Here is an 18,913-nt window from a genome sequence, read left to right on the forward strand (position 1 = left end):
TTTCCTAATTGGAGGATTTTATGCAATAAGTAACCTGCCATTACTAAAACACACATGTAGAGGCCTGACACTTTTAAATCAATGAGATAGTTTTATCAACTATTCATACCATTAAAATAATTTATAAGACACTATGGATATCTGTTGCCTACATTGACGTTTGTCACCGATTTGAATATATATTAACATAAAATATCTGCTTCTTTGGTGTTCAAGAACACCTGTCACTTGATGAGTGGTATTTTAGTAGTCTTATTAATTATTAGTTTCCTATCTATAAAACCTAAATTTTGAATACCATTTCTATCACTTTCTTTATGCTGAGTAATTAGCTTTTTCTCTAAAATATATATTGTTGTCCTTGCTATTCAGGATGTTTATTATTGAAGAACTATTTTGTTGGAATCTATATTCTGGTAAACTAAAGGTGGTCAATGGAGATGAATGTATGTGCCTTACAGGATTGGTGCATAGATTAAAAACAGAATGGAGTCTTCATTGGTTTCATTTGGGTCCAAATGCAAATTCTCAGCACCTGTTATTGAAAAAATTGTAATCGTACCAGATAAAAAATCTATGTGTAATATAGATTATCAAACAACAAACAGGACTCGGGTTTTTCATTAAACTTGTCTCATTAAATATAGATAGAGAGAGAGAGAGAGAGAGAGAGAGAGATCCTTTGAGGACATTTGAGTTCATTGGATATATTTTCACATTAAAAATGTATGTGAGAATAAAAATAAAATATAATGAGAATGCAGATGCCAGCAAAAAAAACCCGGTAAAATAAGTATTGGGAGTAATAAGTTTCTTGGCTGCAGTCAGAGGGTTATAATGATTAACTCTCCAAAATATAAAGTGGGAATATTAGAATCACTTCTCTTTAAAATTTAATATATGTAAAAAAAAATTGATTCTTATGTTATGAATATGTAGCTTGAAACAAAAAACATTGTTTTCTTCTCCTCTGGTGTCAGTTACTGACTTGATACATACTGCAGCTTTTGTATTTAAGGGTTTTGTTTTTTTTTTCAAACTGTGAGACATGAGGAAAGATAAAAATGAAGCAGTGTAACAATTTTCCTTATTTGATGCTATCCAAATGCAATATTATAAAGAATTTGGGGAAGCTGATATGAAACCTTAGCTGGTCCAAGGCAAGTCTGTCTTGAATATGATTTTATAAAGCACAATTTTAAATGTTTGCTACATTTCATGGTAGTCTGCATTTTAAAATAATAATAACAAGTTGGTCTTTAAGTCTTTGAAGAAAGCAGTTCTTAGGACATGAGGTGCCTGCTTTTTCAAAGACCACCGTGAACTATCGGACACTTCGGTGCCTTCCTTTTCTAGTTTGAAACGGTAGTTTTCTAACTGGAAAATGAGAATGTTATGGCAAATTGGATTAGAGGGCAATGGAAAAGTGCTAAAAGACTTTATCCTTCTCTTGGTTCTGTCGATATTAACATGTTGTTCCCTTCTTTCCTGTATTTAATTTTATTTCAATTTCCTCCAGAGATCAAAAATAGCAGTGTATGAAAAGATGTGGACCTACATGCGATCCGCAGAGCCGTCAGTTTTCACTAGGACTACAGCTGAGGGAGTAGCTCGTGTCCGCAAATCCAAGGGCAAATTTGCCTTTCTCCTGGAGTCCACTATGAATGAATACATTGAGCAGCGAAAGCCATGTGACACGATGAAAGTGGGAGGAAATCTGGATTCGAAAGGCTATGGAGTAGCAACGCCCAAGGGTTCCTCATTAAGGTGGGTGGAATAGTATAACAATATAACATGTGTTGTTATAGTATTCCACCTTCCCTGATGTCCTTGAGAGAATTATTTTGTTTTGTGTGTGAACATGGTATGTTTGTTTGTTTTCTTTTTCTCCATTTCATATTTTTTGCTCAACAATCAGGTAATTTTTTTTTTTATTTTGAGACTATTAATCATAGTTGACATAGATCTTTAAGGCCATATAAAAACCAAACTGGTTGAACACTAGCTGCTTCCAGTGGGCCTAAAACATGGGTAGCATATGCTTCTACAGTTCATCAACTTTTTTTGGTCACTAAAATATATACTCTCATTGTGTCAATAATACTTTTACATTTTATCATTATTTTTTTTAAATTATGCCTGCTGGCTAGTTTCTGGGTAAGATGAAATCAACCTCTTCAGAGCAAACCACTTTATTTTCCATTTCAGTGTTTCATTTATTATGGCATCATTCTATTTTAGATTTTCCTGAAGTTGTATTGGTGCTATGAAATCACATTATAAGTGCAATAATGTTCAGAAGGAAAATTAGGCTCTGGTTTTATGGTGCTTACTCAAGTCACACTCTCACCTATTTCGAAGGGAGTGTGATATAAGTAAGATCTGTAAAATGAGACCCACTGAGAAGCCAAGTTGCTTACATATAGACCCCTTAACTGTGACGCATGAGCAAAGTGGATACTAATCCATTTGTGTGAAAAGTCAGACTTTCATTCTTAAGGAAATGTTGGTAAAATCTGCCCTTTTTACCATTTGGTCCTGGACATAGAGAATTCACATGTTTGTGTCCAGGAGGCAGAATTTCCTATTTTCCATAAGCAATAAAGGCTACTATTGAGTTACGGGGAAGAGGAAAACACAGTCAAAAGTGAAGACTGATGAATTATTCTAGTCTCAGTGCTGCTTAGGAGAAATTCATACAAAGCACAGATGCAAGAAGAAATCAGAATCTTTGCTAAAGGAATTAACCAAGAACCTGGTCTTGAAAAATGATGCCTCTGGTAAGCCTTTGAAAGATGAAGGTAATGAGACCTGTATGATTGTCCAGCAGAAATGAAAGCAATATAAAATTTATATGATTGTTTTCATTGATTTCAAAAGAGGGAATGCAATGTGTTTGGGATACGTGTGTTGGCTAGGGGAAGAGTTGAGACAGATACAAGAAGTGCACTAGCCCGGTGCTTGTGTTTACAGGCAACACTGAAAATTAGTCAGAAGCTTTTATGGTGTGTTCAGCGGGACAATTTGAAAAGGAGATACAACAAACAAGTTAGTACAGACAAATTTGGGTGAGGACTTCAGCAGTTCTGAAGTCAAGTTTATCTGAGCAAACCTCCCATGTGAAACTGGAGAAATGTGCAAGGAGAAAGTCAAACTAATGAATTATGCATGATAAGTTCTGCCCCCAAAGATTTCAGCCATTCAGAAGCTTAAACTGGGACTTTGTTCTTTGAAGGTATATTTTGTATGGTGCAATATGGGCAATACAGAATTTCAGTGAGATGAGACCAAGCAAAAAATCTCTATTGAAGTAATATTGGTGAGAGCACCTTAGTTGGATAATTTATGAGAAACAGAAGGGGAGAAGGCAATGGTGGCTGAAATGTAGATTAGTGTTCAGACTATTGATTACATTCACTGGATGTCACTTTGGCTCTTAATTGATTCTCTGTGGATGTAGCTGCCTTGTCCTCTGTCTTGTGTCTACTGATAAAGTCAAGTTCTAGGGACTACATTTGGCCCTCAGATATGGGTACGCCTGACTCCCATTGATGGCAAGAGAGTTCCCTCTTAAATGTGCCACTTTGTCAAATCCACACTACAGGGATTGTTTGGGGAAAGCTGAAGGGCTTCATCTGTCCAGAGCTGTATAATAATCAGCTATTGGCTTCCTCCTCTTTTCCTGTCCTTCCTTGGATCTTGTTAATGAGGCAATTGTTAAACTCAGCTTCCTGGATAGAGAGTTTGTTTATGTGCTTCGTTTTATACATGCCACAATTTCCTGAGCAAGCTGGCCCCTGCATGCCAAAACAAGTCATTTTGTCCTGTCTTTGAGAACATTGGAAGGGCACCGAAGGCTAACCAGCATCCACCTTACCCCGACAGCTCACTGCCCCACCCCCACGCCAGCCAGGAAGGAGGCTCATTAAGTTTAAACTCTCATTCTTACTTGTCTAGGCTCTCTCTGTTTCTAATGAGGCAAACTAATTTAGTGATGGTCTGCTAGGCACCTTCTGTGTAAAGGATTTAGCTTGTAGAAACAAATTCAAAATAGTTGCACCTATCAGAGCCAAGTAGAGAAGCCATACCTGCATCATCAGAGTGTCTTCGAAACCTCTTCTAATTTGTTCAGTGGAGACTAAGTCTGTTTTCCTACAGACTCCTGTAAGTTCCTTTTTCATCAGGTCTCCAGATTAATTATTCCAAGTACAGTGTGGCTTTGATTTTCATTGTCATTAATTACTGCTTTCTCACAAACTCTGCTCTGTTGATTTTTTGGCAGCATGAGACTTAAAGAAAAACAGTGACCTTTCCTTCTTTGCCAGCTTAGCCAGACAATGCAGACAAATGGCTAGCAAGCTTCCATCTGTCTAGAGGGTTTTAAATTCCCAGACCTTGCTGTTTGTTCAAATGCTTCAGAATAAATGTCTCAGAGAAGAGGAAGCGTATACTATCAAATCAGGTTGTCAAGTCAGGACTTGGGTCCTTAATGCAATCAGGGTCATGGCAGAGTATGTGTCTGTAGTACTTCTAGCTAGTTCCCATCTTTATGGCAGAGGTGAAATTCAGAGTTCCTTATTGTTCAGAGAGACTATATTTCCCACCAGTGTTTGCTGGGCATTGTACTGAAATGTGAAAAACACCCAGCAAACATGCAGCTCTCAGCACAGAAGGTCATTAACAATGACCAAGGAGTATGGGTTTATTGTACTTTGACACACATTATCCAAATTTTAAATGACAGAATGATGCCTAGTATATTAATGCTATTAAACTTAGCCACTACAGAGTCTAATACAAGAAAAGGAAATTAGTGGGTGCAGGTTCCTACAAAACATATATATAACAATGAGGGGAAGAATTTATATCTTACTAGCAGCATTCATTAATTTAAATTTTCCTTCTGCAGAAAACTTATCATGAGCTAGAAGGATCAGATCTCTTAGGTTAGCTCTCACCTGCTTCAACACCTTACTCTAGGGTTTGGCCACACAAAACTATTGGGAAAGCCTTTCTCTGACTGAGAAATGCTAACAGATTGTTTTCAAATATACATGTTAGAAAGTATTACATTCAAATGTAAAGTTTATATGAAAGGAGTATGTTTATCTTGAACTTACTATCAACGCTCATACTTACATACATGATATGATAATATTTATTGCATAATGAAGTTGTATGCTCTGACTGTGAAAATACTGTCTTTACTATACCAACTACTATGCATTCATCTTTATGCAATAAGCAAGACTGATACAGGTTGATTAGAGTGGATTATAATTTAGTTAAGTTTAGGAAATAATTTAGTAAGCTTATATTTACTAACTATTAAGTAAAGATTAGATGAGCATACACTTTCTAAAACTAGCATAGTCTCTAGTATCCTTAAGTACCTCCAGTGAATCACACCTACAGATTCCTCCTGGCTAATGTTTGAAGTAGATAGAGCCCTGGGTAGGCCAAACCATGTTTCTTCCACTTTGGAAAATGTGTTCGGGCAGGTGTCTCAACTTAACACTCAAATTCAGAAAAGCATATTATCCCTAAGGAGCCATTTTCTTATGGAATGTCTGCAAGACATAGCCATCAGTTCAAGCATTTTTGGAAGGTTTAGAAAAAGGGATTTACTGGGTTTTGGGTGTGAGAATTAGGTTTCTATTTTGGGTCTTGGTAACAAGTCCATGTTCCTAATGTAGACTAGAAAAACTTAAAAGTATAGGTATTTTAAGTTGAGCTCTTAATATTACTGAGCAGGGCTTGGCCTCAAGTGAATAAAATTCTAACTTACTTTCTGGAAATGAGTTGCTGTAGAATTATATGTTTTCACTTCTAACTATTATGGAAAGATAGACTTTGGCTTATTCCTACCCTTCTTTATTCTTGGTGACATATTACAACATGCTACATGTTGCTTAGTTTTTGTGATCTCATTATGTTTTGGAATATGGTCTGTTGGACTAGAGTTCAGAAAACACAGCCACACTGATTGATTGCACCTACCAACATCCATATGTAACAAATGCACAGAAATTCTCATGTTGTGATAACCTTAAATTCTTCCCAGTTCTTGCTTAGAGATGTTAATGTTTATTGGGGTCACCAAGAATTGTCCATATACACACTGAGATGTCACAGTATATAGATATCAATGCTACATGTGTCCCAAAGGAAAATCATGCCTTTAAAATTGTATTCTCTGTTTCCCCTGCTAGCTATACTATAGAAATACTAAGTATTAAATACTATAGAAATACTATAGAAAACATCAAATTTCCACTGCCACTTAAGTTCAGGTTTTCACTGACCTCATCCTACAATAGAAGATGATTAAAATTATACTTCCTCTATAAAGAAAAGAAAATGTCACATTTTCTGTATTTCTTTGTGATTTTCCAGACATTCCATATTTTTTGCCATTTTTCCCACCACTAAAAAAAAAAATCGCTTGTATGATTTGCCTTCATTCATTTGCCAGTTCACTTAACAGATGGTTGCTGGCTTCCCACTGTGAATTTGCCAGGTAGTATTCACATTGTTCACTCTGGAGGTGCTCTGGGCTGCGTAGGTAACACCAGCTTGAAAAGTTTCTAAATGCATTGTTTAACCCTCTGCTCTCCTGCCATTACACTTAAAAGTTGTGTTTAGTAAGTTGCCTGATAAGAATAGGTAATTTGGGAACATTTTAGTTTCTACCACTTCAAAGAGGATTAAATTTAATAAGCTACAACAGCTACAAAAGAAGGTTAACAGTTTAAACCTTCCCAACCTGATTTGATTGAGATCTCAGTCCAGATCTGAATTTGATAGTTCTGAGATGAATCAGAATTCCAAATTGTTGTTCTTTAGTCCCACACAATTGCATGAAAATTAGTCCCATAGAGACTCTCCAGAATGAGTATTCACATCACACACGATTGGGACTAACCAGTGACAGTACAGTTTATGTGATGTAGAACTTAAACCAACCAAGTCAAGTAAGTCACCTACATGTGCAATATAGGTTTAAAAAATAAAAAGCTGCATCTAAGACATAATCTGACGTGTAATACGGTACCTGTGTGTGATTTACCCCTTGTTGACAGTGAACATAAGAGACCCTCTTGGTCTTATAAGACTGTCAGGTGCCGTGTGTCCCTGTCTTTGCAGATCATGTCCCATAAGTGCTAGTTTCCAGACACAACTGCAGTGCTAGTGCTCGGGCTAAAAAGGGGAGAAACGCAAAGGAACAGCTAAGCAGCACCCGGAGAGTTTCTGTATGTTTGGGTTCCCTTTCTATGGAAGCTGGCTGGCAGAATCCCTGATGTGAGTTTTCCAGAACTATTGCTGAAAACACCAGGCCCGAAGAGACTGTCCAGTTGAGGGTTCTGGCTATGCTGAAATCTAGAATGAAGTATGACTCAAGACACCTCAGTGAGAAGGTCAAGTCCTGTTAGTCTGAGCAAAGCATCTGAAAGGATCTTTACACCAAAAGAATTGAGGGTAGGGGGTGGAGATGGGAGAGAGATTTGATGGTACCAGGAGTCCCAGATCTAGGAAAATAGTAAGGACAGCAGGTATTTGCATGCCTGGAGCTATTGTTTCTGCTTTTATGAATCAGATACATTGGTTGTGGTCTGACAGCTGGATGCACTGCATGCATGGAAAGTCTCCATGTCAGAACAGACACCCCACCCTGAGAAGTTATTCATGTGGGGCTCTCAATAACCCCCCAACCCCACCTGGAAAACATGAGGTGATTGGGCATGCAGGCATAAAAAGGCATCACTCCGTGACAGGAGAGAACAGTAACCGTGCCAAGAAGGCGTCACGATCAGAGCAAAGGTAAAGCACTAATACCTGCAGGGAATTCCTGGAGGATACCTTAGAAGTGGCTATAGCAAATTTGAATGTATCCAACTTCTGTGCTCTTCCCTTTCTATTTGAAAATGTCACCATTTCCTCATACTCAGTATTCTCTGGACTGGTATTTAAATTCTCCCCAAAAGAGCTTATTGGCTCTGCACTTTCTGATCCTAGCTACAAAACTGCTCTTTGGCTCTGTCTATAATCAATTATTTAAAAAAAAAATGCATCCAATTATTTTCTTCCCTGTAAGACCTAAGTCTGCAGGGCCTTGCGTAAATGGGGAGTAAATGCCCTTGAAATTTAGAGTTAGAGAGTTGCCTGTGGTTAGTTTGGGAGCAGCCAAATCCAGCCCCAGAACGGCAACAAGAAAGAGCACGTGGTGGCTTTCAGTTGTTTTGTTTCTTCTGTGTCGTTTGAGCAGGATCCAATTATCCAGATTTACCTTTCTACAAGAAAAGATTGTGGGAAGATTACAGTCTGAATGATCTCAATAAAGGCAACTTCACAGAAAGGAACATTAGAGTATTCAGAGAGATCAAAACCCTTAAAGTATGAACAGTTCAGTAGGAGCAAGAAGAAAAGCATCATTAGCTATGAGCACAGAGTTCTGGTGGGAGACAATGGGAAAGAAAAGGAAGAGGGAATTCTTTAACTTGGATAATTAGACATGTAAAGAACACTGTATAGATGCACAAGAACTTTGGAAAGAGTAGTAATAATCAGTTTTTTTTAACCATAAAACTCCAAAGTGTCTGTAATAAAATAACATAAATTTCCCTTTACTGTGGAAATGTAATATACTCTTAAATGCAGAATTCTGTAGACACTGCTTTAATGCAGTTTTATGTTGACAATAAGCATCTACATAGTACATCACAAATAATAATGGTTTTCCATAAAACTAAAAGTGAAGCATTCGTTTCAGCAAAGCATATGGGGAACCACTCATCTATAACTTCTTAAATTATTAGCTTCCTTTTATCTCTAAAGATAATGCTAGCCAAGATGATGCTGGTTTATGATTCATATTTAAGAAACAATAAAATAAAATAATTTGGCAATCATTCAGAATGAGCTGGAAAATGGGAAAGACCTTGGTTTAAAAATATATTAAGTGGGAATAAGACATTGTAACTCGCTTATTTTAAGGTTTGCCTCCCCCATTGGAAAAAAAAATTGCTATTATGCATTTTCAGAATGAAATAGTGTATAATCAAAATAACTGCCACACATACAGTATCTCATACACCTAGCACAGCTGGTGTAAAGTCATTGTTCAGCTCTCCTAAATACCTAGTCTGGGCCTCAAGCCTTTTGAGAAGCAAATATTACATTCATCATGAGAGCTTTGTGAATTATTGTCATATCAACAATCAGGAGTTAAATTACTATGAACATATTACTTATTCTCCTAATATAGAAATGGCTTTTTCAAGATTAAAAGTAGCTTATTTTTAAATGGACAGATTCCAGACTTTCCGAAAGCTAAAAATCTTGTTAGTAGTCACCCACAGAATGAAACATTCTTTCAACAACTTTCTGAAACCATTTCAGTATGCTCCTTTAACATCATATAAATCATCAAGAAAAATTAAAGGCATAGGATTGCTCCTAGCATCAGTTCTGCCTTTGAAATAAGGTGTACTTTATTGAGCTAACTTTGGAAAGAATACTCAGTGAAGAAATTTAAGGCATGGATGACTTTGCACAGAAATGTTAAATGTTCAGTATTTTTCTCTAGGTGTTAAATAGCTGGCAGTTAGCCAAAATAAGAATTAAACTGGAAGCAATCAAACAAATGTGATAAAAATAGCTCTTCACTTTTCAAAGAACATATAAATGTATAGACCCCTTTCCATTGCTAACACCACACAGGAGATTGTATAAAAACTGTCAAGGAACTGCCTTCAAGGCATCTGCTACTCTGGAATCCATTTGTCTCATTTCGAGCTGAAAGATAAGAAGCTTCTGAACACCCTTTCAGAAATGGTAACACGCCAGAATCCTATTAGTAACTAAGAGAACACATCATCGCCTCCCTGGTTGATACCGCTCTTTTCAGGCATTTGTAACTAAGACCACAAGAAATCATCAAGGCTTTATCAGCAAGTATAGCTGTTCTGTGTTGCCAGTGCCTTTAGCATGAAGAGAAGATATTTTTTTGAGTATGAGAAATGAAGATCAAGTCACACATTCAAGGTTCCAAATCAGTACAGTAACCTTTGCCTAATATTTGAGGTTAGTTAGAGATACATAGGATCCAAAATAAGCTGATATAAGTAGGCAACATTCATAAATTAAAAAAGAGAGTTGCTTTCTAGTGAGTGATGTCATTGAAGTAATGATATTGTATAAGTCATAGAATTAGTTTACTTAATGTCCTTTCTTGATTTGTTCACTTTTAAGAAATAAGGTTTAAATGTGGCTTAATACAAAACTATAAAGTTACCAAGCCAGATATTTAAGTAACTAACAGTACAAACTAAAGGTGTTAAGTGACTTGCCCACAGTCCCACAGCTGAGATTAGAACTGAGATCTTCTGACTCTCTCCAGTGCTCTTATGGGGAAAGAACAAACACAAGAGACTTTTTAACGTAATTATAGTTTACCCTAAAAACCTTAGATTATACAGTTTCTGTGATGTTCTGTGATGTGCTGTAGCTTTGCTACACTGCTAAGTCCAAGGCATATTGGAAAGACCAATGTGCAGCTGAAGGAGCTATAATTCTTACATTAAAAATTAAATAAACTCTTAGGAATGTACAAGAGAAGAAGTCAGCTCAGCACAAAGAAGGAATTCGCATCAATTAAAATTAATCCAAAAATGGAGGGGAAAATTGGCTTCTGCGCCCTGACATCAGAGTTGTTCAAGTGGAAGGAGAAAGGCTTTTCACATCTCGAAGAGCATGTGACATCTAAAGTCCCTTCCCACATGGAGAGTCTAAGATTCTGAGACGTGCCTTAGACTGTCTTTAGCAAAACAATCCAAGAATTCTCCTATACCTCTTTGAAGTTGCAGATACTTACAATAGGGAAAATTCATGCCAGAAACTCATTGATTTTATAATTAAGTCGCTCCAGTAAATAGCTGCTTTTCTTGCTGTGTACATCGCCAAATGGAAAGATATTTAAGGAAAGTACTTCTGTTAAAACTAACAGAGCTAGAAACCAACGCAGGTCTTACATTCCTATGTGTAGAGAGACATTTCAAATTATATGCTAACATCAAGCTTTTGGGAAGGCACAGATCTGACACTCACTGGATGACATCCAAGGAGAGATAAATAGCAGTGAAGCTTATTATGGTAGAAGGGATTGTATTTATTCCTTTCAGAATAAAACATTTCCATGCATAAGCATGGTAAACATTGATCCATGTAATGTGGTATCCTGATGTGTTTCATTATGTAAGACTTGAGAGGATGATTCTTTTAAGGGCCTTGTAGTAACTGCAGCAACCTCAGTATTACTTCTTTTTCATTCTCCCTTTCATCACAATAGCTGTTAGTTTACATCCTGAAGCATGAAGATGGCACAGCAACTGTAATTTTATCCAGCCCAGGCAGGCAGTATATCTACAGTTGCTCTTATTCATAGATTCTCAGTTCATTTTTGAATTTAAAGCTATTTCCTTAAAAACTGTCATATAAATGGTTTTCTTGAACAAAGTAGGTGTTTCATAAAGCACAATTTACTTTATGCCACTTATAACACAGCTTTATAAGTTCTAATGTGTCTGTTTCAGAAAAAAAGGAAATGTTCTATTTCTGTATATATTCTTTAAAATTTATCAACTTTAGTGGATAAAAGGCTCACTTGTCAAAATAACTACTTTGAGTATCCATTAAAGATAATGAGTGAAGTTCAAGTACCCAAGGAGGAACATAAGGGGAAACGTGTGTAATTGGAGGAGCTTCCTTTGCCTTATTTATATCTTTAACTTGAAGGTGACCGAAGTCCCTAGGATGACTCTAACGCTGAGTAAATGGTAAGAGTAACCGATGTATAACTTAGAATCTACCATAGTGTTTTTCTTCCATGCACAATCTCATAATGGCCATTAGAGTAATGATTACGGCATTCTTCATTTTGATGTCTCTGGAAGATACTGTGACAACGTGAGGTTCCAAAGTACATCCATTTTTCTCACCTGATGTCATTTTACTTGATAAAGAATTTTAATAAGTTACCCAAAGTTAAATAACAATAGCACATGATCTTGTATGGGTTCAGGCTCATTCTCGGTCTCCACTTTCCTTCATGTCTCATGGAATTCAATCAGTTGTCTGGTATCTGATATTTTTTATGGGAGCCCATCATTATCTCTGAAATTATGCCAAAGGGTAACTAGGAATGACTCTAGGTGCTGTTCTTGAGGTCCCAGACTCAAAAGAAACAAGATGATTCAAGTAAGGAACATAGCAGAGACCATATAAATGAAATTAAATTTGAGTAACTATTACATAGTAAGCACATATATATGAATGTATTCCCCTCCCTTTGACATTGGTGGCACTTACCTTTATCAGACAGATGATGCTGGTAAAGTTCAATTCAAATAGCTGAAAAGTGACACCTGGACTAGGAGCTTCTCATTGTCTAGTTCACAGATCCTGAAACAGCCCAGCCCTGTTTCTCTTTAAAGACACAGGCGCCCTGGTTGACAGTTAGATATTAAGAAAAACTTTCCTTCTTTATCCAACCTGAAAATCCCTGCTTTGAAAAAATAAGCTTATAGTTTCTGAAAATATATGTCATCCTGAGTTCTCACTACCCCTCCCATCTCATGACCTGCAGATATTTTCAAATTTACAATATTCTTGTCCATATGAGACTTTGATTTGCTCCATGTTGTTCCTTTTCAACAACAGGAAGAACATCAAGGAGATGGAGTGACAATACTGCAGCACCCCTCTTTTCTCCTAACTGACTTTTTAGGTGCTCATCTCCACACACCCTCCATGGTTCACTCCAGCTGAGGAGAGATGCCCAAGCAATACCCTTCAAAAGCTTCCTGCTCCACACCAGTTTTATGCTTATTAGAGCATCAGCAAGGCAGACTGATGAGGAGCAGAGGCTTGTATCCCCTATACACAACTAATGTTTGTTCCCTTTGGCGTAATCCTTGAAACTGATGTTAAGTTGAATTCATAGAAGGCCCCAGTATATCAGACAGTTGGTAGTGTCTTGTGAGACCTGAGGAAGGGGTTGGCCAGAACGGAACTTGACTTTAATACAAGACCATGTTCTATTATTGTTTAACTTTGGGTATTTCTCCCCTAGGAGGAGGACAGAGGAGAACTAACCAGCTCCAGGACCAAGGTAAGAGGGGAGTTTTCTTTCAAAAGAATGGGTTCCATCCATTTGAAGGAAACCCCTCCCCCACCTATTTTTTAATCCCTTTTTCTTTATACATTTATATTTTTTAACCCACCAACATTAGGAAATCAACTTGCCACCTGTGCATAAAAGTTATTTGGACATTCACTTAACAGAGGTTATAGTAGGAAAAAACAAAATCCTCAACACATCATACATGTTACAGGCTAACGCATTTCTGTTTTCCATTATCATTAAATTCCAGTGCCAGAATTCCACAAGGAGGCAATTATTACAGAGGCCTAAGAAAATTGTCATCAACTGTTAATTTTTCTATATGTAGCATATGAATAGTTACTGTCGGTCATACCATAATGGGCAAGGGTTTACAAAAATATAAAACTGAAATCCAAAGTGTTGCTGTAGACAATAAGCCATTTTTTAATATTTTTTTACTAAAAGATGCAGCAATATAATTTAAGTGATACATAATTTGAAATCTGAACAGGCTGTATTTGGTCTGAAGTAGGATAGACATGAGAATTTTGAGATACTCTGTGAATACTGTGTAGAAAATAAGAAGGAAGGGAGGAAATACAGCCTTGCATTTTCTTTTTCTGCGATTATATACCTCTTTCCAGGATTGTTTTCTATTACCTTAACATTTTTTACACTGTAACCTCTCACTCTGGATGTGGTTCTCCGTGGAAATCGTCAGTATCCCTGCCTTTGGTATTCTATCTTAAATTGGCCCTTCCATAGGGGAGAAACACATGAGAGAATTTTTAAAACATCCAGATTTGAGATAATAGAAAAAAGGCAGATGTGTGGATTATAAAGGAACCAGCAGTGATTCTTTGTTATTGTTAGCTGGATCTGGTGTGGCTTGAATAGCTCTGTAATCTCGTAACTGAGATACCTAGGGCTCATAAAGAAGGGAATTTTTGCAAGGAGAAGAAATGTGCAGAAATTATGAGAATCAAGCAGTTTGTCATCATCATCTTTCAAAAACATGTTTGTCATTTTGTTGCAGACATGTTTAGAATCTTAACTCACCATAAAGTTGGATCATTATAATTTTGTAAGGAAAGAAATAATTCTGAATGATATATTTTGTTAGAGGCAGTTGTCTTCTGAGCAGGAACCAGAGGGGTCATGAGACCAGGAACATGCGTGTAAGAACACAAGATAGAAATTTGATTTTCGTACCAATTCACACGACTTATTTAGATAATGATATTCTTATGGCCATCAAATCCAGAAACCTAAGCACTGCATTTTGTTATAAGCACGATAAAAACTAGTTTTGACTTTCTTACTCATTGATTTGCTTAATGAGTTGACAGTATACTTGAGACACATTTTTCATTCCTGATCTATTTGTTTCTGAATTTTAAGGCAACAGATTGTATGTGTTACCTGACCAATCTGTAAAAATGGAAATTTTTAGTGGACAGTGTTTTATGTGTTAGATTTTGCCATCCACACGATAGTTATATCAAGTAGATTTCTTGTGTACTTAGAATTCTTATGAAATATTTTATGGGAACCTCATTCAAGGAAAGAATCTTGATTCTGCAGTGACTTGTTTTACATAACCTGAAATTGAAATGAAACACCTTTTTTTTTCCTTTTATTTTCCCATGAGGTGACAAATATTGATGTCATATTAATCACATTCCACACACTAGGCACATTAAAATTTGTATGTGGAAGCTACCCAAGGTGGTAGCTTAAAAAATACCCAACTTATAATGAACAAAAACTAAAAGATGGTGCTATGTGTTTTAGTATTGATACCAAGAAGTGAATGCAGACAAGACTATTTTGGAATTTTAACTTTTTGCTATAATTTCTTCTTGAATCACTTAATAAAACTAAGAGACTATATGTCTTTTGAAATATGAGCCCCTTTTGTCTCAAAGACAAGCACCTCTGTGTCACCTAAGAAGTCATAAACTTATAATCTTTGAAAGACACAGGATTTAGAATTGTGAAACTTAGGCTATATTCAAAAAATAACTGAAAAACCCCTATGAACACCAAGTTCAGACAACTTCCATTCAAAATCCCATTTGCTCATAATCCCTAATTCTAGATGAGTTCTTTGTATTACTCAGTTTCCTTTTTCTCTTTGTGCTATTCTCCCACCAAAGAAAATCAAACTAAATTTTAAAAGAAAATCAAACTAAATTTTAAGGTATATGAAACAAGATCATTTAAAAGACATTTTAATTTATATATTCTAAGCTACATAGTTATATCAAATGCTATGCTACTGCTAAGAAATCTGAGACCTTAAATGAGAGAGAAAAACCAAAATTTTAATTTTTTTTTCTCTCAAGAAGTTGGTAATTTAGAGTATATATAAAGTGTATATAAACCACACGGAGTGAACTAAATACATATCTAAACATGTTGTAAAATAAATCTTAAATTAAACCACACATAAAGTTGGCATTTAAGATCTGTTGATAAGTGGAATGTTTAATGTCTAAAATATGCTGAATTATATCATTTTAAGTAGTAAGTCTAGTAGCAAGTATTTTTTAAAGGTGATGTGTTTTATTTGCTACACTTAAATAGATTAGAACTGAGTTACAGAAATGCCATTATCTGGGATTTCATGTTAGAACTTAGTTTGGAGTGTTCCCTTGATTTTCATAACAAACTTGGATTTGCTTTTATCATTTCATGTTTTTCCTTGTCCTGCTACACAGAATAACAGAAGACCCCTTAGTTTAACTATATTACTGAAATATCATTTTCTCTTTGTGTAGTTCATGTGAAGGACCCATTATTTTCCATTTTAATAAAGAGAGCTAGAGTCGAACATTTTTTTGGCCCTTTTTTCAACTCTTCTTAGATAGTTTTGAAGCCTTTCATTTCTTACTTCATACACCAGGTCTTCTCAAAATCCATTAGATTTCGTGGTCACAGGATTCCCTTTCATTGCCCAGCACTCTAGTCTTTATATGATAGGTTGCTTGCAAAGTAGCTCCTCCAGATAATTTGCTGAGATATCAATTCTACATGTAGTGACGTCATGCTTACTCTATTTCTTGCCTTGCATTAGGACCAAGAATGGTATAAGTGACCATAAGACAGAGCTGCTGTCCTCCAAGAAGGAGAAACACGTACAGAGATGACATTGTAAAGTACTGTATGACTCAGAGAGAATGTGAGTGCTCCAAATAATGGATGTCATCTTTCAAAGAAGTAGGAGATACATAGAATCTAGAGTATGCAGAGTTCAGATGTATGAGTTGATAAATATTCCTTGAATAAATAAGTCCCTGGGAGACTACTGGAAAATAGTAAGTGCTTTAGAAAGACTAAAAGGGAAAAAAAAAAATCCTGGTAAAGGTTTTATCAAAATTTCTTTGGGACTATAAGAAAAGTAGGCTGGTTGAAGAGAAGTTCTATTTGGGGAATATGGTGCTTAAGGAATGGGGTTTCTGAGTAGCCACGGTTTCCCCTGCTACCTTTACCATTTACTATAGCCCTAATACCAGGACAGTGAGAATGAGGAAGTTGCTTCGGTGTTTTAAAATTCCACTTTAAAACTACAGATAAGCTCAACTTTTAGGAAAACTTGATTGTTGGGTAAAATAGAGCAGAATAGTATCTTGGAAGCACTCATGAGTCATTGAAGTTTTTTTGACAAAGTATTATGAGCAAGTAGAAAAGTAAATCTTCTGACTCTGGGTAGCTGAGGAAGGATTGAGAAAGTCAGTAGAGCTTGTCTCAGGCAATAAAGGCTTTGTTAGGGTGATACCAGTGTGGTAGAAGTGAAAATATAGATTTGGGAGATACTTTTCAAAAGAGCAGTTCTTAACAAGTTGGCTATAAGAAAGAAGAAATGAAAATTCAATGATGCAATGGAGTTTGGACTTTGTTGTTTTATTTATTTACTTATTTATTCTTAGAGTTCTGTGGAAAATTTCTGATCCATTACACTGGAAATTCCTTATAATACTGTTCTTGGGAATTCAAGATGATATGCCCCAAAAGATTAAAACTTAAATCATAAAAATCTTATATGTATCAAAATACATCTATTATAGCTTAACTTCAGGAGAAAATAAATGTTGCCATCTAGTTAAATCAATCAATTCTATAGGTTTTGGGCATTTATTTTAGAGAAAATATTGCCTCCTTGAATATTTGGGAAGGACCAGTTCAGTTAACAATAGCCCCTGCCTTTGCAGTTTAATATTAGCTAAACAAGTATTTAACTATGTGTCAGAAGTTGCTAGCTAGATAAGTCAAAGCTTACTAGGCAATGACCCCTACAGAGCCTGGCAAATTAGCAAGTTTCTCAGGAGGACAAAGAAAAGTCCCCTTAGATAGCCATGGGAAGGATGAATAAATAGTTCAACTACACAGGACAAAAGGCAAAGGCATCTCAGACTGTGGGAAAGAGCACTGGACCAGAAAGCAGAAGACCTGTGTCCCCAGCTGGCTTTGGTGAGCAAGTCACCTAACTTTCCTTAGGCCCCAGTGATTACATCTGTCAAATGAGGAGGTTGGGGACAACCTCTAAATCATACTCTAACTCAAAAATTCCAGGATTCTGTTTTTTTAAGGCAATTGCTAGAAGTTTTAGGCATCAGGCAAGGATTGAAAAAGGAAAGATGGTCTGCAGTCCATGGAGTGGCTAAGAACTCTGGGAATTGATGGAGGGAATCAGGGGCATGGCCATGGAGGTAGGTGAAGGTGCCAAAGTTAAGGCCAGGGGCAGGGCCCATGCAGCCAGCTGAGGCTAGGCACGTCTGCATAAATGAGCTAGCGTGAGTGTTAGCCACCAGCTCTCCAGTTTTTGTGGAATTCTATTCTAGAATAATAATGCTCACAATATAAAATGTGAATGATAGCCAGAGATAGCTAAACACTTCACAGTCTAGGTAGCTGTGGTCTCAAGCCCTCTTTGGGATGATTTGTCACAGATAATGATCATAACTATGGGGAGGCTTGTGGTGGAGATTTTATCTCATATAATTGCAAGCAGCAATATAAGGCCAACACAAATAAAATGTACGTTATTTAATATAAATAATAGCATTATCTCAGTGTGTTAAGGAAAAGTTAATAAACTTTGACTATCAAAAGATTTCCAATTTTCATCAGTTGAATTTAGTTGTATTTTTATTGATTTGACATGTAGGCTTTTAAAACGTCCTGTACATGATATGCTTGCAGAATAATCAAAGATGAATATGATGAACCTTACTCCCTGCCAAATCAGTCTTAAAACCACTATTATTCTGAAACCACCATTGATCCTAGAAATATTTTTATTTATCTTCCCTTAGTAGATAATGATTATTAGTTTAAAAAAAATAGTGCTGTGGAATCTAAAAGAGTCATTTTTGATCTGTGTTCGATTGCCCTTCCAAGGCCTTTGAACTCCCTGAAATTGTTCTACTGAGAAAGTATGCAGAGCTTTCACTCACTTCTAAAAATGGTCCATGACCCAACGGAGGACACAGAATTCTACTGTTATTTAAAAATTGACAAAATCATGAAACTTAAAAAAGTATCTATAAAATGACTCAGCAATAGAAAATATCTATATAAACTACTGGGAGAGAACTTTGTAAAAATCACAGTCCTATTCCTCAGACCTAGTTCTCAAATACCAACTAGTCATTCAAGCTTCAAAGAACACACAATCTAGTGACAGCTCCTAGAATCTAACCCAGTATCTACTTAACTTGTTCCGTTCACTTTCATGAAAAGCAAAGA

The 18,913-nt window shown here is 36.3% G+C and overlaps 1 protein-coding gene across 2 annotated transcripts in view; it reads left to right on the forward strand.

Moving 5' to 3' along the window:
• GRIA4 (glutamate receptor, ionotropic, AMPA 4) overlaps positions 1-18,913 on the forward strand; it is a 337,046-nt gene that overhangs the window by 296,054 nt on the left and 22,079 nt on the right. For both annotated transcript variants that reach the window (XM_004689063.1, XM_004689061.1), the window contains exon 14: positions 1,520-1,767. In XM_004689063.1, coding sequence (XP_004689120.1) covers positions 1,520-1,767 — 248 coding nt within the window. The remainder of the gene's footprint in view (positions 1-1,519; positions 1,768-18,913) is intronic.

The sequence above is a fragment of the Condylura cristata genome, unplaced genomic scaffold (assembly GCF_000260355.1).
Source record: "Condylura cristata isolate star-nosed mole 26May11 unplaced genomic scaffold, ConCri1.0 scaffold00025, whole genome shotgun sequence".
Classification (NCBI taxonomy): Eukaryota; Metazoa; Chordata; class Mammalia; order Eulipotyphla; family Talpidae; genus Condylura; species Condylura cristata.